The 21,695-nt window shown below is 43.0% G+C and overlaps 1 protein-coding gene across 6 annotated transcripts; it reads right to left on the bottom strand.

Moving 5' to 3' along the window:
• Window positions 1-1,514: 1,514 nt before the first annotated feature.
• On the bottom strand, window positions 1,515-16,443 carry ikzf1 (IKAROS family zinc finger 1 (Ikaros)). Of its 6 annotated transcripts, none has more exons than XM_028989654.1 (8): window positions 16,291-16,443; window positions 11,883-11,936; window positions 11,389-11,508; window positions 6,643-6,915; window positions 4,523-4,690; window positions 4,065-4,190; window positions 3,431-3,568; window positions 1,515-2,981 (listed from the first exon to the last, which is right to left on the bottom strand). In XM_028989654.1, exons 1-8 carry the CDS (start codon window positions 16,433-16,435, stop codon window positions 2,248-2,250), a joined length of 1,758 nt encoding a protein of 585 aa, XP_028845487.1. In that variant the 5' UTR covers window positions 16,436-16,443; the 3' UTR covers window positions 1,515-2,247. The 6 variants fall into 6 exon arrangements, with proteins under 6 accessions (XP_028845487.1, XP_028845488.1, XP_028845489.1 ...); XM_028989655.1 differs by having other exon boundaries at window positions 3,431-3,565; XM_028989656.1 differs by lacking the exon at window positions 3,431-3,568.
• Between the last annotated feature and the right edge of the window lie 5,252 nt (window positions 16,444-21,695).

The following is a 21,695-nucleotide window of genomic DNA, read 5'->3' as shown; positions in this document are numbered from 1 at the left end:
ATGCCCAGAATTCCACTGGAACCGGGCAGAACTACCTTGCCATGCCATCTTCAGCGCTGATGCTATGTAGCACATAGGGTTGTTGAACGTGTCTCAATTTCTTCTCTTAACAGGCATCTCTCCTTTGGACTGTTAAATGCTGAATCTTGATTGGTCGAATGATGTTAATAACGTATTTTTATTTATTTATTGCAGATGTCATCTGATATATCTGTTAAATATGCCTGACCGAGTGATCAGTTGGATGGGGTATTTAAGAGAACTGAGTGAAGACTCGGCCTGGAGTGGAAAGGGGAAGTGAGATCTATAGGATTCAGGCTGGGCCAGATTATCCCTCTCATGCAAATGTATTCCCTCCCCCGTTAGGTCCCAGCGAAGCGTGGGGTGGTGGGGTGGGTTTTATGCACTGGCCACAGCTGCTTCCCGTTTCCGCCCAATCACACAGCAGCCATCTGGACGCCTTTGCCGCTGCGCAGCTCTGATGAGCTCCTGAGCCGCACTCACGCTCTCGCTCTCCAGACAGGGCCGCTCCTCGGTGCCGCGGCCCCAGACGCAGGCTCCCACGCCTGCTTCATCGTGCTTCAGTGCCTTGTCACTTGTCCCTGGGCTTGTTTGGTCCAGTACACACTCTAACCCCCAGCCACTGTGGGCTTGGTTGTCTCTGTCCCAACTCTTACTCTGACCCTTTCTTACGAGCAAACTCCATTACTGACCAGTAATCATTAATGCGATAATTTCCCCTCCACAACAATGGTAGCTATAGGAAAGATCTCATCCATTGCGCATCTGTTTAGCATAGAATAATGTTCACCGGAACTTTTTCAGTGTTACTCTATATATATTTACCGCCACATTGAAATTACATGCATTAAATCTAACATTGTGTTTAATTAAATGGTCTGATGAAAATGTGTGATTTGAAACGTAACCAACATAATGTTTATTTTCTTTTCCCTCATTTTTTTGTACATAACTTCATTTATTGTGTCTAAAATATAAATGTTTAATGCTAATAATATTTCCTTCCTGGAACGTGAACCCATGAACTGGCAACTAGTTTTAGAGATTTTCTCTAGTTGAATTCAACAAAAACTTTTTTCTTTTCATCAGTATTAGAACATGCATTCAGAAACGTTTTTTCCCATTAGCTCGTTTATTTACTGCACTTTGGAGGGTGCGTGTCAATCATTCATCATCCTGCATGGTTCTCACTTGACAGGTGGCAGATACACTGAGGAATGACTGACAGTTCTGTTTAATTATTTATCCTCACAACCTCAGCAAACTTTGCCTCTGTTTTTCTAACTCTCACAGAAAGATGCATTAGATTTTTATTATAAATGACTATATGTGAATGCAACTTATAATTATTGATTTCTATAATTTATCAACCAGCCTCTGTACAAATAAATAAGTACTTAAAATGAAAAAAAATGTTAAAACAATTGTTAAATGTTCACACACCATATTTTATTGAAACAAACACAAACCATATCTTTATTGGATTGCTGCAGGCATATGACTTCATAATGAGCACAGGTTGCATTCTTGGCACAAAATGAATTAAGCCATTATCTCTTTTGAAAATAATGTTTATTTTACACCAATGTATGCCAAAATGCTTGTAAGGACAAATCATAGGAATGAAACTGCAATAAATTACAAAAGTTACTTCCATACACTACATAAATACTATAAAAATAATTATGAAAAAAAAATCAGAAAATATCATGTTTGGTGATTTATTAAAAAAGGGGATCTAAACACAATAATAAACAAACAATCAAAAAATGTATCACAAAATTAAATGTAAATGAACATGTCACTGTGTAATTATAACAGTCCAATTCAAAAGTTAATTATCAAGCTTCACAAATGTTCAGTGTCGGTAATAAAAAAAATGTATGGCTCTGACTCTAAAGGGGACACTTGATGTTATCTTTATGTTTTTTTATATATTTTTTATTTAATTTTATGTGTTTTATGAGCAGTCCTTTAAACAGACTGGATTTTCTGGCCAGGAGGTGTAACTGCACAAGGCTAGAAAAATATAAAGCATGACTGTGGTGACACATATGTACAGAAGCCACCCCCTTTTCATATATTACAAATATGTCTCTTTTTTTTCACCTTCAACATGCAGTGTATGGACAACGTGTAGGATTGTTTCATTCTACTGGAATGTGTGTTTGTTTGTGTGTGTGTTTTTTACGGAAATTGTTGTGTATCTACTGTAAGTGTGTGAGCTCAGTAGCGGTGCTCGCCACGTGTCATGTGAGAGGAGAACTCGTAGCGGTCCTGACTGCGGTAGCCGCACAGGTTACACTCAAAGGGGTCCCGGAAGCCATGGCAGCCCATGTGGATGGTGTACATGACGTGGTCCAGGAACAGCACCCTGCAGTGGACGCAGCGGTACGTCCTCACCTCCTCGCCCTCCCTGCTCAGAACCTTGAAGCCGTCAGATGCCACGCCGACCCCCAGGTCTACGGAGCCGGCGTGCAGGGCCTCCAGCTGCCGCTGCTGTTCCTCCTTCATCAGGGGCAGGCCGCCATTCCGGATGCCAGGAGCCATGTGATTGGTTAGGTATATGAGGCCGGCTGCAGCTCCTGACCCCGCCCCTCCTCCGACCGGCCGCTCGTCGTTGTTGCTCTCCGTGTCGGTGGAGTCCTGCCCGCTGTGACTCGGTGAGCCTTCCTTCTCACTGGAAGCTGACTTGGACTTGGAGAGCAGGAGCAGGTTCTCAGCAGCACTGTCTTTGGCTGAGAGACCCACGTGGCCCCCATCTGCGGTGGGCTTGTGGAGGGGGTAGATGGGGCTGACCCCGACGTCGGATGAGGACCCAGGGGACGTCTGCACCAGGGGTCTCAGTGACTCAGCGCCGAGGTAGCTGATGGCGCTGTTGATGGCCTGGTCCATGACATGGGGCTGCATGAGCTCTCCGCCACTCCCCTCGAACGAGAGGTCCTGCAGACGTTTCTCACCTGAGAGAGAGAGAGAGAGATGATGAGCACAGAAGTGACTATATACACACTGTAATTATATCCTTCAGTTCACATTAATAGGTGGCACACAATTTTTAAAAAGCATTTAGTCTTTAGTCTTACTTTTTTATTTTATATATTTAGATGTGAATATACTGCTCTAATTTAGTTCTTTTTTAAACTCGCACCACATCCAATAAGTCAGATAAGCCTACACAAGCCTACAGCCTTCTGCCATAATGAATGTGTTAAGATGAGGAATAAGATTCTACTGGGGCAGAAGTAACATTTAATAGACCATGGTTTTACATACTTTTTATATACTATTAGAAATATTAAGAGGTCTCCGATGGACTGTAGCTCAGTGGTGACCATGCTGTGCTCTGTCTGTGATGGGTGAAGGGAACTCCCTCTACGGGAAGGCAATGAGAGCAGAGTTCAACTCTTACCTATGAACTTCTGTGGCATTGAACTCTTACGCTTCGCTACATTATTAGCTATTCTGTCTAGCACCAAGGCCCTCTCAGATGCCGCCAGGCTTATGTCCTCCCTCTGGCCCTCATTCTGGCTGCTTTCTTCCTTTACTACTGGAAAGCAAGACAGAGAAGTGTATGAGATTAACGTTCCCTTATTATTTAACCAAGAGGGATTTCTGCCTGAGCATTTTGCTGTTTTTCTTAATTTAACAGCATTTTTGATTCTATTCATGACATATTTATGAGCGGGACTTTTCTGTTCTGTGTCCTTCTCAGGATTGTGTAATTGGAATATTTCCTCCACTAACAGACTGCATGCTTTAAATATGCCTCAAAATAAAGAATAACTGAACAGTTTACTCAACCTTCGGAAAAAAAATTGAATTGGAATTTGATCAACGTGTTATATCCCATTTTAAGAAAATTAAAAAAATAATAAAGGGAACAGATGCAAGGCACTAACATTCAAACGCTATGAAATTTCTGTCCTTTATTCTTTCAAAATGAATATGCAGGCTGATGTTATATTTGGAAAGCAGCTTTTTAACACAGTATGAGTATCTTGCTGAGAGGAAGTGTGGCTGTTTTTGGCCAGGATGCTACAGACCTGTGTAAATGCTGTTCTGGAGGCCCATGCATTGTAAGTAGTTGTGACAGCGTTCCTTGTGTTCCTCTAATGAACTGCGCTGTTTGTAGCTCCGCCCACAGTAAGCACACTTGTGGGGTTTTCCAACTACAAGAAAGAAAATGAGAGCACATTTTATTTTTCCAAATAAATGATTTCCATTCTCCATGTGAAATTGATTTGACATTTTAATTGGTACTAGAATAACAACAATTTATGTAGCTAATTATGATGTGCCATTTAAAACAACATGAATATTATACATCTTTATTCTATTACTCTTTCATTATATAGTGGCGTACTAGTGTATTTTGTATTTTGTGTATTTCAGTATTATAGTATAACTACCAGTTTTCTACCAGCTGTTTAAAAATAATTACAAAATGTATATTAAAGGGTAAAGAAATTAGTTGGTAATTACTGAACGACAAGGGGCTGACCAGAGTGTGTGCGCAGGTGACCGGTAAGGGCGTCTCTGCGGCGACAGGCGTAGTTGCACAAGTGACATTTGAAGGGTTTCTCCCCCGAATGGAGCTTGATGTGCCGCAGCAGGTTACCCTTCTGCGTGAAGGAGGCTCCGCACTGGTTGCACTGGAATGGCCGTTCGCCTGAGGACAGAAATAACACGTGCCCAGTGTTAACATGGCTGTATTCCATAAATAATCACACTGTTACAGATCACAGATAATGCATTTACATTTGTGCTTAAGAGAGGGTTCGGTTCCAGTACTGTCCATAATAGTACACCTAATAGTAAACTAGAGCACTTCACTTATATACAGATTTTTTTTTTATTATTATCTACAACAATAGCTTGAGCATACTTGGCAAAAAAGATACATGAATTAACTATTCTGCTATAATAAATTATTTTAAAATATAGACTTACAATTCATATAATATATAATATACAACACTATACTATACTTAGTTTCACATGGGCTAAGAACACTGTCACATTTGGCAAGGGAAAAAAGCTTAGACTATAGGTTAAAAAGAGCATGAACAGGCTATTTCTGTTCTTATTCACAGATTGCAATGACTTTGTACATACGATGCTCAGACAAATAGGTACACGTAAGCCCCCCAAGCTTTACATGAACCACAAGCAAACCACCAGGCAGACGGCTGGCTTCTGGATTACAACAATGTCCCGGAGTCCCCAGAACTAAAGCATCCTCTTTCAGTTGGTGGGGTCACTGTCCTACACTGATACAACACTCTCGCCGACGGAGCGACTCGCCACGAGGCTCAATCAAACACGCTGGAGGGATCTCGAATTGGAGGGCCACTCGCCCAGCCTCAGCACTCTCCCAGTTCCCCCACACCGCCTGCTGCTGTGATCGAACAAGAGCCTTTCAAACTCAGCCTGCCAGTTTTGTAATGCACCACTGCCTGGGTCAATTTGATCTGAAAATCTCATTTTTTCCTCTTCTTCAGCTCTAAAATAAGGACGGCACATCACAATGCAAATGCGGACCTCATTTAAATAAAGCAGAGGAAACACTTTGTGTCTGAGAGCCAGTCTTCCTGATCACCGGTTCTGGAATAAACCAATATCCAGCCTCTTCGCGTGTTGTGGCATTCTGAGAGAACGTTTTTAATGTGACTCTTTCTTCAAAGGCCCCTATAAAATAAGAGTCACCAGTGAAGCAGCAAAACTACTGAAAAAAAAGAAACTCATTAAAAAGGCATTTCAGGAGCACAGTCTCACCAGCCAATATTTATATTTAAATAGGAAGCACTTCATTATATCTTTTATTATACCTTCTTTTTTGCATTTACATTAGCCCAGTGTTCCTTTCTTCCATTTTGGGTTTCATTAGCTTCTGAAGAGGGACAGTTAAGTGCCTTTTTGAAAAATGTTCTCCACCACTGGCTTGGGCTCATTACAATGGAAAATCAATTCTGAATTCAGAGTCCAAAAAAAAAACCCTCTTAATTCTATGATAATTGCTATTTTGTGGGGATTTCATTCTCCTGCCTAATTGTTTCTCGCACTCTGTTCAGAACTTTATTTAAGGTACTATGTTTTTTAAAAAATCTTAAATGTTTAGATTTTCTTTTTTTTTTTTTGACTGATTTCACACCAAGTAGGGCAGACCTGAAATGAATTTTTTTTCCCCATCTGTGCTCAGCGATAACTCGAAATTTCATGGTGGGGTGTGGGACAGAGTTACCAAGTGAAAAAGTGTAGGGGGCATTGCAATGGGCGACAGTTAATGATCATATGAAGAGAAGCGCATATGCCACATAAAAACAAAAAGAAAAGAACATAAATAAAAACCAACTGACCACACTGAATTTAATTGGTTTGAATGATTAGACAAGGATGTTGGTTGCTAAATGACTCCATTCGTTCATACAGAGCATACATGATGTCCACATTACACAACTATACAGGAAACATGAATATGAGGTGGAAGGAGCAAGGTTGTACTCCTCACTAGAACCACCTCCTCCAGAATGGACCTCAGGCTGGGCTGTTCTGCCTCAGACAACCACCTATTCTACAAGCATGAAGGATGAAAATGTATATATACATGGCAAATGGGCTTACCAGTGTGGCTTCGCTTGTGCACCATCAGCACATTGGGGCCAATGCAAACTATCCCACAGATATCACACTTGAGCTTCCCGTTGGGGAGTCGGATGCCCCCGGCTGAGGGGTAGGCCGCCTTGCCATTGGGGCCGGTGTGGGAGCCGTTCACTTTGGCCCCTGAGGCATCGAGCATGCGCAAGTCCTCCGCCCCCTCCTCCTCCTCATCGCCATTCATCTCACAGGCCATCCCATTCTCCTCGTCACTCCGAGCCTCAACTTTAATATTGCAGGCTGGAAAAGAGGGCAGCGGGCCACTGTTTAGTATATCAGCATGTAAGTCGACGCTGACCCTTCCTCACTAACAGCTCTACAGGGCATGTGTCTGTGGGAACCTCTTAAAATGCACATTAAAACAGGTCAACAGCGCACAAGCAGGCTTCATCCACACTGGTGAAAATTACACTGAAACTGTGATCCTGACTAGAAACTCAGTTGCAATTCTTATTTTGCTTATAATCTAGAATGCATTTGTAAAACGGCACAGAAATGTTCTGTTTTACTTCTGTACTTAGCTCTAACCTGTCTTGACTTGTAGTACAAGTTTATCCATACATGACATTACATTCATGACATTTTATTTTTTTAAGAAGACATGATAAAACATTCAGACTAAGAGAAATTTTCCAAATGAAGTGAAAAAAGTACAAATATTGTGAATATTTGACATCTATATATAAACTCCATTCCATCTGGTGAAAAAAAAAAAAAAAGTTCCTATTTCCCTATTTCACTTTGCCTTACTCAGGATCCTGACATTCATCTCTCTCACCATCACACTTCTGTGAAACAAGTGATAGCAAGATAAACAGGAAACAGAGACACAGGAAGCAGTATGAAACTGAGGTGCCGCGGTGTAAACCAGACCAACATACCATGGTAAACACATGCACACATACACATACACAGACACACGGTCTCATGCATTAAAAATAAAATAGATATTTCAAACGGTTTGGTAAATGTGTAAATGTGATCTGTACAGAATAAGACGGTGTGTACGTTTCATTATTGAAAAAAGAAAGAAAGAACAAATGGGATAGGACTGCTTTTCCCATCATTCTTGATCCTTTATCTTGCAGATATACTGCAACAGATATAAGGTGATAGCTGTTGATCAGACTCCCCTACAGTCTGCACCGAAGGGCCTCGTTTTTTAATGTCTATGTTGGCAATCTGACGCCTGTGTCTCTGTTTGTACAGGCAAAGAGGAAGATGTGGAAATAATGAAATATAGGAATCTGCGGGAAAAGGGGAAGCTTCAGCTTCAGAGCAAGCCCAACCGAAAGAAAAAAAAAAAGAAAAACCAAGAATTATGGAGAAGTGACAGAAAGGGAAGCACAGACAGGGAATTACAAACTGTGTAACTGAAACAGCCTTCTTGTAGGACACTGAAAGCTGTTTTTTTGGTTTTATTTTCAGGTCAGGCAATGAACAGGGACAAGAATGATCCTCTCAATGTCATTCCAAAGCAGTGGGTGACCTTTCAGAAACATCTTCAAATGTCTTATTTATTTGGGACGGACAACAAGCAGTGCTGGTCTGGTTCGAATAGAGATGCTGCTTTTATGCTGATTACGTAAGATAAAGACTGACCCATAACCACAGGCAAACATGTCATTGGAGACAGCGAGTGAGGAGATCGCACTGTGGGCCTGTGCGCCTGTGGGCCTGTGCCTACAAACCATGAAGATTGTTCTTAAATGTCCAGTAACAGCTACTGAGCCAACAAGCTGCCTGTGTATTCCGTTTAACTTCCTGACCACGAGAAATGTGAAGAAATAGCAGCCTTCTGCATATGACACTCGGTTATGAAGCAGAATAGCCACAAAGTCATAGATTCAAGCCTCACTTGCTCACTGTGTCCCTGAGCAAGACATTTAACCCTAATTTGCTCCTGGGGGATTGTACATGTAAGTACCGGTTGTAAGTCGCTCTAGAACGGCATGTTTAATTACATGAATGCAAATGTAGGTTGAGAATCCCCACAAAGTAACTGGAATGACTTTAGAAAAAGAATTTGATTCCCGTGAAGATGCTCAACACACACACAAACACACACGTGTAGTGTCAGTTAGAGATGATGAAGGTTTTTGGGCTCCTTTGACCTTCGCGAGGCAGAGGGAACTGCCACTGCAGTGCTGCAGTCTCCCAGGGATATGGGGAAGTTGTGACTAAAACGGGAATGAGAAGAAGAGCTTTTACTTTACATAACGCTTGTCACACATCCTAATTTACCCATTTTTGGGAAGCAAGTGTCAAAACCCACAGGGAAGAACAAACAAGCACATGCTAGTCAGTCGGGTCAAAAAAATGGCCTCTGGTCCGAGAGCTAATCAACAACTTAAATCATCACGAGAACATGTTCTGGGCGATGGCTTGCTGTGGAGGTGCCACTCTGAAAATAGCCAGGCTGCGGAGCCCGATGTGTGCAAACTGTGCACCACAAAGCTCCTCTGTGTGGGAGGGCGCAGCGTGTACGTGCCTAGGCTCTGACAATGTGCATGAAAACAGGACAACTTTTCTCTCCGCATTTTCAGGAACTTCAAAGTTGAAAGTTTGCATCAGAAATAGCAGCAGTTGCACTGCGCAGTGGTCGTCCTATAACATTTGCACATGCAAAAAAACATAGGTTTCCTGACCAGAGCGAAAGAATGGGTGTGAGCTGTTGCTTGCATCAGCCCTTCCAGCAACCCACCGCACAAACTAAATGCCAAGGGTCGGGTCTACCAGGGCTGCCGGAATCACACAGGCTGCAGCATTTACGCTGCAGAGATACGACAGTCACATCCACATATTCTGAGCTTTAACATCTGCAGGGAGAGGACACGCAGCCGTGTAAAACTGACACGGGGACGTCCTTAAACCAACGCATTGTGCTTATATACAGTGAGGGTCTGACGCCACACGACAACATGCTTCTATGGTTTCTCTTTTTATTGATAAAAGCAGAATAAAAAATTAACCATAACTAAAGTCTAACCATGGCATTTAACTATAAATGGCTTTCTCATGGTCTGTGTGCAAGCTCACGCATGCGTTGTAGCAGAAGTCGTGTTTTGTGCAAGACAGCTGCTCATTTCTGCTATAGTTTGAGAATCTCACCTTTATTGGTCAGATTAGCGTAAGGTTTGCTGTGATTGGACAAAATTGCATGGTCACACATCACAGGGATCATTTGATCATTTGGCCGAATCATTCTTTCTCCTCAATATCACGGAATCCTTCAGTTCAGATTAGTGTCTGAATCCTACATAGAGCACAATTTTGCGTCATTATTTTCTTTCTTTTAGTTTTTTTTTTCTCCAAATTCTAGAAACACCCTGGAGTGAAGTTCAGATAACACAATCTATTAATTGTTTAATAATTTTTTTTACTTTAAAGTAACTGTTAGACAGTAACTGGACTGCTGAACATTTGAAATGCAATTTTTTTCATTTCTGGGGGAGAGTGGGTTTAACAACTGTCCCACTTCTGTGACCTATATTGAGATTGTCAAAATATTTGTTTTTCTAAACCACACTGAACCACCCATTTCAAATCAAATATGATTTACAGTAGTTATATTTCACTCTTTAGTTTTGACAGACATGATTAACAGTGACTGAAAGATGCCCTTGACATCACTATTGATTAACAGTGACTGAATAGACCTTGACTTAAAAGGCCAAATGAGTCTAATCTGACTCGAGGAATCCTCGTGTTAAACCCACACAGTCCAGGTTTTAATTATACAAACCATGTTCAAGTACACAGCATTAGAGAATGGGAGTTTTCATAAACACTGTCTCTGTCAAGGTGACCCAGTCACCCGTTTTTATTTTTTCCATCTATAACAGCATTTATTGCATCCACAATAATGCCTAGACGAGCAGTCTGTGACATTTGGTGACATTGTAAGTGGTTATCATGGTTCGGGATTAAATACATACACGTCTCTATACGAAACTGTGTTCAGGACACCACACTTACAAATGCTTGTGTTTGATCTGAGACAAGAGACAGCTTGCCGATAGAGAGCTCCTTACACTCCCTGCGCGTTGAAACTGTCTGAGCTCCTGCAAGTTCTGAGGAAACTCTTACACATCCTATTTCCGTTTCCTCTGACATCTTTCATAAAACCTCACGTTGTATTCACGATTCATGATTTGGAATAATCACAAAAATATGTGTACGAGTCAGTAAATACTCCATTCCTTTTAATGATGGAAGTCATTCATTATTGATGAAGCAGCAAACTGAATCCGCTCTGAATAGGTACACAGGACATGGCCATAATGCTGATGGCTCTAATGTTAACTCGGGTCTTTTTCCTCATACACCCATTATGAAAAAAAGAGTATGCAACTCATTTTTGTTTTTGTTTCATTATGCCAAATGCAAAGATTCTGTTGCCTTGCACAGTGTGGCTGGGTAATAAAAATAAAAAAAAACTAAAATACAGAGAAAAGCCAGAAAAAAAAAATGGACCAGAACACATGCGGTTTAACAAGTGAAAATGGAAACGCGACAAAGGAACAATGCGAGTGTTGAGGCTAACCAAGGCCATCGTACTGTGGTGAGGGTGCTGAATTTCGGGACTGCATCCTATTTGTTCTCATTTGTTTGGTTCATATTGTTCATGCTGGTCAGATTTTCGGCTCCCGCATGTTTGATGTGCTATTTTCCTCCTGCGTGCTTTACCTAAAGGAACTGGCCCAGACTCACCCAGTGCTTTGTCTGTCCGGTTGTTCTGCTGGAGGCTGGAAGTGGCAGACAGGTCTTCTGGTACAGGCATGGCCTCGTCGGTGTCCTCCGAGGTCTCGTTGGCGGTTGGACTGTCCCTCCCTGAGAGAGGAAAGACCCCCACGTACCAATTACTTCCTTGCTTCACATGCAGTAAAAGGGTTAAAACAGCTGAGAAACGGACGAGGACATTACTTGGGAGCATTTTTAGATTTCTTTGCCAAGTTCCCAACAAATTCAACAAGGAGTTTGCACGGTTTTCTGCTAAAGATTAAGTGAAGAACATGAAAGTATAGAACTAGAAAAAAACATACTGTTGTTAGGATTTATCCATTTCCTTTGTGTGATATACTGCTTTAACACCGAATTAGTATTGTCTTTCCAAAAGGTAATGAACAGACGAAGAGCTGAACTCGCATCGGCCCACCCTGTCAGCGGTTGAGAACTGCGCTTGGCTGTGGCCTTTTGCAGCTCACCTGGTATCTGGGACATTTCCTGTGCCTCTTCGGTCTCCATTCTATGCAAGTACTCTAAAAAAAACGGAGAGAGGTAGACAGGCAGATAGATGGAAAAGGAGGAGACAGAGAGAAAGAGAGAGTTAAATGCAGTTTAATCAACACCTGGCAGAGTGTATCGCCATCTGAAAGAGGAATGAACCGAGTAAAGGGCACGATCTTTCCCGTCAGCCCCGCAGAGGCACCACTGTCCCCCACATTACATTACAAAGAATTACAGACATTTTCATTATAGCTGCGACAGACAGAAGTGGTGGGTTGCTGGAGTGGCGAGGCGTCGGGGCCGAGCGGTGCTCAGATGGCGGGGGGTCTTGGCGGGAAGCAGCTTTCAGACCACATTTGTTATTTATTGTTAATTTCCCACCAGATAATCATCCAAAAATGCAAACCGACTGCGGCAAAATTAAGCAGAAAATGAGATGGCCTCGGGTCACGGAGGATGCGGGTGTTCTGTGTAGCCAGCTGATCGGAGCTCGTGTTCACTCTAATTTACTGAGCATGCATGGGTGAGCCCGGCGAGGGCCGCCGCCGCGGCGCGTGCGAGGCCGCCGACAGAAACAAAGAGCGCGAGAGACGGAGGGAGGTGGACGGGGCGGAAGGAGGAAAGGCGCTGCGCATGGTGGGAGGGGACAGAAAGAGAGAGTGAAAGAGAGACGAGGAGGCTAACTGATAGAGAGATAGGAAAGAGGAAGAAGCAGCAAGCAGAAGAGAAGGGAAAGATAGGGGAAGTCACGGTGATGGAGCGAGAAAGAGTGAGGTGAAGGCATGAAGAAAACGAGGCAGGAAAGGACTAGAAGGAGAAGGCAGAAAGTGAAAGATGTTCAGGGGAAAGAGAAGAGTCAAAGTATTGGCTTGAAGGGGGAAGAGAGTTTTTTTTTTTCTTTCTTTCTTTCTTTCTTTCTTTCTTTCTTTCTTTCTTTCTCAAATTCGGAGTCAAGAAGCACTTTCCTGGGCCAGGCCTGCATATCTGAGGAGTCACCAGTGTGCGTGGCCCCATCAATAATGCATGGCCCCCGAAGCCCGTGGCAGATGGGCACAACGGCCTTGGCCCCCTCTCTGCCACTCCAAGACGTCCCTGCTATTGCCACTAGCCCCGGCCAGCCAGCCAGCCACACGGGGAGAAGTGGAGCTCCCTAAAATAGCGAGAACCCCCGCCCACCCCCCGGGAGCGGGGCAGTGCGGAGGTCTTCCCGCCGTCACACTGACAGATGGTTACACACACTTGGAACAAACAGTGGGAAGCCTGTCGCCACGCGAGGGACTCTCGGGAGCCCTTGAGACACCCTGGATCTGAGCGGAGAAGGTTGAGGTGTTGTAGGGGTCAGCGGTGCACATGATTCGATGATGTGTGTGTGTGTGTGTGTGTGTGTGGGAGTGGGTGGGTGAGTGTTGAATGCCAACAGGGGCATGTGAGTCTGGGTGTGCGGGGGAAGATGGGCTGGGGAGGTGGTAGTGGAGGTTTTCTGAGGGGGGGCAGGGACTCTCCTGTGGCTGCTGTTCGGGTGTGATGGGAAACAGTGACGTGGGGGACAGAAAGTGCAGGCGGGTCCCACAAGAAAACCGCAGGGCTGCGTTTAAAGCTGGAAAGCGAGGGCGCGCTTTTAGTATGACTAAAAAGCTCTGCAGTCTGGTTCTTCATCTTCTTCACAGTCTCACGTCCAGCCCAAGTTTTAAATGAAATAAAACGACTGTGTAAGAGACTCCAACATGCTCTAAGCCTGAGTGACGGGAATCGAACACCAGAAGGATGTATCAGCTGACTCAAAACTGCAGTGCTGCTTTCTATAATGACTCAAGTTCATTTCATGACCCCTTCATCACAGCCCACCATCAACGGGGTGGGGGGGGTTTAGTCTTCATTATAGGGACCTTTGTTTCCAATGTGAGCATAAATAACTCACAATAAGCCCATAAGGTGACATAAACACTTTGTCTTTAACTAATCTTTATCACAAAAGAGACAGCAATATATATATATACACACACACACACACACACACACACACACACACACACATATATATATATATATATATATTTATATATTGATATATTGATATATTGATATATGGGTTGAGTTAAATTATGTTTAAACATATTATGAATTCATACAAAGATGATGTGTCAGGTGCAGTTTTTTGTTATCTGAATATCTTGTTACCTTGAAGCAAAATGAATCTCGCAATTCTCAAGCTGATGATGACATGGAATAGCTTCCCAGACTTAAATATATCCATCCATTTATTTACACATTTTTTACATCTGTAAGCTCAAGCTGACACCGCAATGCCGCTCTGCTTTACTGGAAGTCACGGAGAAGCAGGAAGCGCAAGACGCTGAACGCCTTGAAGAACATGCTTGTGTGTTAAGAACTCACTTGAACCCACTTATGGTGTCTGCGTGTGTGTGAGAGAGGGAGAGACAGAGGGGGGTGCAAAGTCGGGTGTGAAAACAGAACATAAGAAAGGAAAAAGATGGGTGGAGACACAACCCAACAGAGCCGTTAAACAGACACCCCACCGCAGTACAGGTTCATAAAAGGCTGGTGTTTCTAACATTTACCTGCCATGTGCCTGTTCACAATAAAATGAACTTTTCTATTCTAGAATTTTCTATTTCTATTCTCCACAATACCGTAAAAACAAGCGTGATTCTAGCTAGTACCATGATTTCATTCAATTTAGTATAGTCTTAAATTTAACAGATATAGACTCCTAGATGCAGAAAAATAGGCTATGAGCTCAAAGTACAACTCTTTACAAATATATTCAGTGTATTTCATTAAAATAGGTGAACAATATAACGATAAGAATGCAGTTTCTGTGTAAATGGTGTAGTACAATATTTTTCATCTGAAGCATTTTTTTGACACTGAGGTGTAAAAAGTTTGTCGTGAAAAACAAATGCCGGTCAGCCCTGGTCAGACACAGCATCACTGTGCCCTGCACAGCACTGCTGGTGGACAGGAACACAGGAAAAGCTGTGTCAGAAATAAAAAAAAAAGCCCTTACTGAGGAGCCTGGTCAACCACAGCATCACTGTGCCCTGCACAACACTGCTGGTGGACAGGAACACAGGAAAAGCTGTGTCAGAAATAAAAAAAAAAGCCCTTACTGAGGAGCCTGGTCAACCACAGCATCACTGTGCCCTGCACAACACTGCTGGTGGACAGGAACACAGGAAAAGCTGTGTCAGAAATAAAAAAAAAAAGCCCTTCCTGTGGATCTTGCTCATTTGCATCCGCCACACTTCAGCACACTGCAAGAATCAAGAATTCTACAAACTCCACCTGCCGCTTACTCACTCACGCACTCTGTCAATCTTCCTCTTCCCCCCCAAAATGTATTCAATTAAAACAAAGAGAAAATAAAATTTCGTTGGAAAGTTCTGTCACGGGCAATAAAAAAAAAACATGTTTTGTCGCGTACTTGTTATAATAAAAACTGGTTAAAAATGTAGAACTTTTCATCGACGACCAAGAGAGGAATTACTTTTAGTTAAAAATACAAATAGAAAAAAAACCTGAAAAGTACCTTCAGACGTTTTAACCGGAAAAGAATCTTCAACGGATAGATGCTCTTTTTTGTAGTTAAAATTTATATAGATATGAAATAAATGAAACATTCCAAGTTTTCCTAAATAACCGTAAAATTGCTTGTCGTAATGGTGAACCTCGGGCACATTTAATCAAAACTAAAACTGTAAAAGTTACAAAAGAACGCACAAAAAAGGGGGGGAATGGTGTGTGTCTTCACACGAGTTAAAAACATTTTTTTTTACATTTTTATGTTATTTTCAAGGTAAAAGTGGCTGCGCGCGACTGCAACAGGTGTCTTCGGTGCGAAAAAGCGGAAATGAACCGTTATCCTCCCCCACCGCCGCCCGCCTCGAATTACTTTCCGATTCTCGTCAAAAGTGCAGCCGGAGCAACGTTTCTAACTTCTGAACTCATTTTAACATCGTACCTTTTTTTTAATATATTTTTTTAATATTATTTATTTGTTGGTTTGTTTTTATTGTTATTTTTCCCGGTGTATTAATCCGGGAAAAAAAAAACATTCCCTTCACCTTGTTGGAATCATCAACCGCACATTCCCGGCAAGAAAAAGTCTGAAAGTTGCGTGTTGAGGAGAGCTGAGTGGCATTATTATTATGATGATTAGGATTATGATGATGATGATTATTATAATTGACCGAGAAAGCGGGATCGGCTCTTTGCGCGCGCAGCCCAGACCCCCGGTGGCGCCGCATGGCGCACCTGCTCTACACTTCGGGACCGAAGCCCGTCCCGTCTCCCACCCTCGCCATCCCTCCCTGCGCGGACGGGACGTTCCGTGGGCGCTGCGTGGGCGCTCCGTGGGTTCTCTACCTGCTATCCCCGGAGTGTGCAGTATGAAGCTCTTCCAGCCGTCCCCCGCTCCATGTGCCGAGGCTCGCAGCGCCGCGGCAGCGCTGTGGAACTCGGCCCTCGGTCCCTCCCCTCTCCACTGCACTTCCTCGTTCCAGCCCAGCATCGCTGCTCCTGTGCGCCCGCGCGCGCCGCGCGCCCCGCTTTTATGTCCGTGGGCCCGGGCGCCTCGTGTCGTGCCAATAAACGCTGACGGGCAGCAGACCGGCGCTGGCAGCCATGCATGAGATGGGATGATGAGGCGGGCTGGGAGAGTGGGCCGCTCGTTTCTTTCTTTCTTTATTGCGGGGAGGGACGGGGAGAGGGACAGGCCACCCGTCACCTGTCCTGATGGGGACACTGGCACTGGGTTGGTGCGGGGGGATAGAGGATTTCTTTCATGACTTTAATGATGCGTGTGCTGCATTGATTCTTTTATGAATATAGAACATATAGAAGTGCGTAAAACACCTCATCATGTGCCCAGTGGGACCGCTCACGACTCAAGCTGGGATCACTGTCACACAAGCAGAAAATGAACTTGGCACATGCAAAATTTCACAGGGTGCGTAAAATAACAGCATTTAAACGCGAGAGGTATTCGCTGAATAAAGAAAAGAGGGAAATATTTGTGTTCTGAATGATTTGTTAAGACATCGGCTGAAACACTGACACAATCGAGAGGAAGAAGCAGAAGAGGAAATGCAATAAATAAAGATTTCAGGGAAATTTCTAGTGGACTGCAATGGAAATTTGAGTGATTTAAATGCCATAGAAAAGGAATGTTGGTTATACTTAATTACTTAAAGGAGCAGAATTGATATTTAATGGAGTCACCCATGGCAGGAAGTCTGATGAGGATAACTCGGCAAACAGTTTCCAGGACATTTGCAAAATTCCCAGCCCCTGCTGAGAACAGCCTTGTGACGCCACTTCCACATGTTGCAGGATGGATGAGTTCATCAGAGGCTCGGCCAGAGTGACATGGAAAGTCCAAGAACGTTCTTGCTCAGGCTGGTACTGCACCTTCGGCTGCATGTGAACGCACTGGGAAGGAGGGGAAGGGGGTCTCTATATTCCATGGACCGGACCGACGACGTACCTGCTTCAGTCTGATGCAAGGCCTAAACTTTCAAGAGAATAATTCATTTAGCAACACAGACCCCAATAGCACGGTGTCACTGGGCCCCACAGAGGATCTGTGTGAAGAGCAACTGTTTTAGTCTGGAAACCAGTTTAAAGGATTGTATACTGGGGCCACAGTTCGAGTCCCAATCCGCCAAGGGTGCCTCTGAGCAAAGCACCGTCCCCACACGCTGCTCCCCGGGCGCCTGACATGGCTGCCCACTGCTTACAAAGGGTGATGGTTAAAAGCAGAGGACACATTTCATTGTGTCACCGTGTGCTGTGCTTCACAATGACAATCACTTCACTTTCACCTTTCATTGTAAAGAGCTTCTTATGCTTCACAAAAATAAAAAAATTATGTAGAAAAGTACTGCTAATCTGCTATATTACACATTGTGGGGTTGTGGTATTTGCTTTAGTGTCTGAGTGACTGAGCGACCTGCCCCGTGTAACATTTTGCATGTGGTCTGATCTAAACTCTTCATTTGATTGAGAGTAGATGCAGTGATACCGCCTCCAATCACCCAAAATGTGTAATTTTTTTCCATTAATATTTATGGATAGTAAATAAATAATGAGCTATACAGGAAATTTAGCTCAAATAAATAGACTCATTTTGTTGCCATGTCTTGTTATTACATTTTAAATGGTGTTTCCAGTTCGTTGCGTCCTGTTGGCTGCAGTACAACCACAGACCAGAAAAGCCAGCGACTCCTTTCCCACTCTTCCTCCTTTTTAACCCTCCAAGGTAGGCTTATCTGTGAAGATGAAGCTGCAGGCCCTCAGCTGCTGAGTCACGCACAGGAGGAGGCAGCCCCTTATCTCAGAAGTGCCAGGACACTCTCAGACAGTTGGCCTGGGTGCAAGGGGGGGAACAGTGAGAACCTTGGAGAACCCTGGAGTTCTTTCGTCATGCCGGTGTGCAGCGGGATGTCCCTCAGGACTGGTCCAGTCCAACGGCCCGGTAGCCCTGCTGGGCAGACAGGTACGCTGGCACAAGCTCCCTCCGGTGAGCGGCGCGCGCCACAGGCCCGATCCTGAGGCCGAACGGAGGGAATGCTGACGGGTGGGAGGGGCCTGGATGACTCAGCAGTCGCCGCTCTCCTTCCAATCAGAACCAGCAGCCTTCCCAGGCACAGAGATACAGTACCGACGAATCCAGATGACAAAGCATGACATCTCTTACTCGGGGGTACATCAGGACACCTGCATCTGCCGCCCCCCACACATCTAACGCTTTCAGGGTTCGAGCTGACTTGTACGGTTACATCAAGGTTGTATTTTTATAAGCACTTTATTATACACCGCATTTATTTAAATAAAAACTGAATTGTTGTCAACATATTAATAAAACGAGATTTAACATGCACCGTCTCCTTATCATACTGGTGACAACAGAATTTTCATTTAGAAATTTAGCATAATATTGGAATTTTAGAAAAATACTACAAAAACTATTTATTAATCAATAGACATAAATATATTGGGAGGCATCGGGGGAAGCACAGACACTTTTTCGTGAGGATTTTTCGTGAGGATTAACCCCAGAGAGGCTGTTTATTATTAATAACGGGGGCTAGTGGCATGGTGGGGGTCTCCTGGTGATGCGTGTGTTGCCGGTGCTCTCCAGTCTGTCGCTTCTCTCGTCTCTGTCTGAGAGTGAGGGGAAAGAGGGTGGCGGTTTAAATGTGGAGCCCCGAGGCCTCGATTAAGAATGAGAGGGGTCCGCGGAGACACTCTTTTTATGTACAGGACCCAGCGTTGTGGGATGCATCCCTGCCGAGGGATACGTTTCTCTTTGACTCCGAGAAAAAAAGGTACAGCTCAAGCAAGACACTATACATCAAAATCTTGTTTTTATTTATTACTTCACTTATTTGTTTCATCCCATATAACCAAAAATTTTTTAGGACTGTATGCAGTCAGTTCATCCACTACATTTGCTGATGCAACTCTGCACATCTGAAATTTGCGCTTCCTTATAAGGGATTAAAGATTATACACCCTGATGTGCTATTCTCTTTTATAAAGTTTTAAACTAATGTCCTTCTTTGTGTCTGTATGCTTAACACAGATAAATAAATGGAAAAATCAGCGTGCAAGTGAAAGACAGACAACTGAGAGTCCACGACATAATTCCACTGGACATTACAATTATCAAGACCAGGACAGAGAATAACGCAGTAATTAAAAAGCACCAGTGGAAAAGCCCGTATCAGTGTCAAGCCAACTAAGGCCAAGAGACTCCTGAACAAAAGCTTCTGCCTGTTTCTTATTTCATGGATCTTTAAGCAGAATTCACAGCTTCCAATTTAGCTGCTCAAACAACGTGTAAGCCATAATTGGTTTAAATACCTAAATAAGTCGAGGTGTTCAAGATTGGTAATCATGTTAATGGTGAGATTTATTGAAATTCTCCAATGAGGGAAGAAAACCCACACTTTTTGGGGGGGAATGCATTATGCTGTGAGATGTCAGAGTAAATTAAATTCCCCTCTGCACACTAAAGCATCAATTTCCTTATGGTAATTATCTGCGGGAATGGATGTGTCACTAGAAGGAGTCAGGCATGCTTGACATTTAGCCTCTTTATGGAAAAATGACAAGTCAAAATTAAGACGTGGAAAGGAAATTAATCTTTTGGCCAGCCAAGTATTGCGGAGAGACCCCAAAGGCCCTGTCAGCGATGCTGGCGATCCTGGTGTGCAAAGGAAAGAGCCACGTAATGCAGGAGAGGAATAATCTGGTGGACAGCTGCAGTAGAGTAACATTTAGAATCTTCTATTCTTAGGAAATCTTCTATTCTGGATTCATATATAGTTATATATCATTGATATATACTATCAACGATATATATATATATAAACAGTAATAGATCAATAGTAAATAGTAGTAGAAAATCCAGGCTAATTCCATGGTTCACCATTAAATTTACAAATAAACTAAAATATATTGAAATTATTTTACATTTGTTCAGTAATGCTGATTTTTTTCCAGATTCAGATAATTAGTATGCACTGGTGATTCAATGAGAGTGAATGAAATGTTTACAAATCAGTGTTTATGCATCGGCTGAAATGAGTCGACTTGCGCAGGCTGCTGCTGGGCAGCCAGGTCAGTAATCTACTCACAAGGTCAGAAAACAATTAGAAAATGATATTAGTTCACTGAGCCATGTTGTAAGGTCCAGGAAAAAACACACTGTGTGTATACTGTGTATAGCCCCTAACTGCAATGATCATGCATTGACAAAAAATAGTATATAAGAAAATATAAAAAATTTTTATATACATATATATATATATATATGTGTGTGTGTGTGTGTGTGTGTGTGTGTGTGTGGGTATATATGTGCTTTATTTCCATCCTTAACACAATTTGAATTAAACAGAAAAATAGACACTTGACTTTTCCAGAACCAGAACAATATAATGTGTCGGACGCCTGAATTACACCAGACACTAAACCCCATGGTAGGAATGGGTGGGGCAGGAAAAGTTGTAGCCTCCAGATGGACGTTAGTTATCTGCTAACCACATCTCCATCACTAGAGGCACAGCGGACAGGGCCATTCCCACCGTGGCTGAGCAATCATGCTAAGACAGAGCGGAGAACAGAGACTGGCAGTTTTCAATAAAACCATAAATCAAGACCTGCAGCAGGATGGAGAAGAACCAGTGACCAAGCGTGCAAAAAGTTTTAAATGGAGACAAATTCACACATAAACTCTTTACACTCTTTTTAGGTTTAAGATAAGATTACCCTTTCTTAGTCCCACACATGGAAAATTTTTAATTCTGAATTTTTTTTTTTTTTACATTTTTAAATGTGATATTCTCTCTTAGTACTGGGCAAGTGAGAAAAACACTCAAATTCACAAAACATTTCACAGTAAAAATAGTGACAATACAATTTTAGGAATTCAAGTCACCATGTGCTCTGCAGTGAGGCAGGTGTTTCCCCAGATAAAATTTTTACACTTTTCCTCGTTTTGCCTTTTCCCCTGTGATATAGAGAAAAATAGAATTTTTAATTTTTAAAGATTTGTGTTGTTTTCGACCAACACAGAGTAAGCATTACTGTCATGGCGGTGTGGTGGACAGACAGACACATTCGCACGACTTTCACCAACAAGGGTTTATTAAGATGAACACGAGCACGCACCTAAACAAGACATACGGGTTAAGGCCCTGACAAGGACATGGTACAGAAGGCAAACATTTATACATACAAAACATCTGCACACGATCGGGGTACAT

Source organism: Denticeps clupeoides, chromosome 8 (genome assembly GCF_900700375.1).
Source record: "Denticeps clupeoides chromosome 8, fDenClu1.1, whole genome shotgun sequence".
NCBI classification, from domain to species: Eukaryota; Metazoa; Chordata; class Actinopteri; order Clupeiformes; family Denticipitidae; genus Denticeps; species Denticeps clupeoides.
Note: the sequence above shows the minus strand (reverse complement) of the source record. Positions and strands in the feature narration are given on the sequence as shown.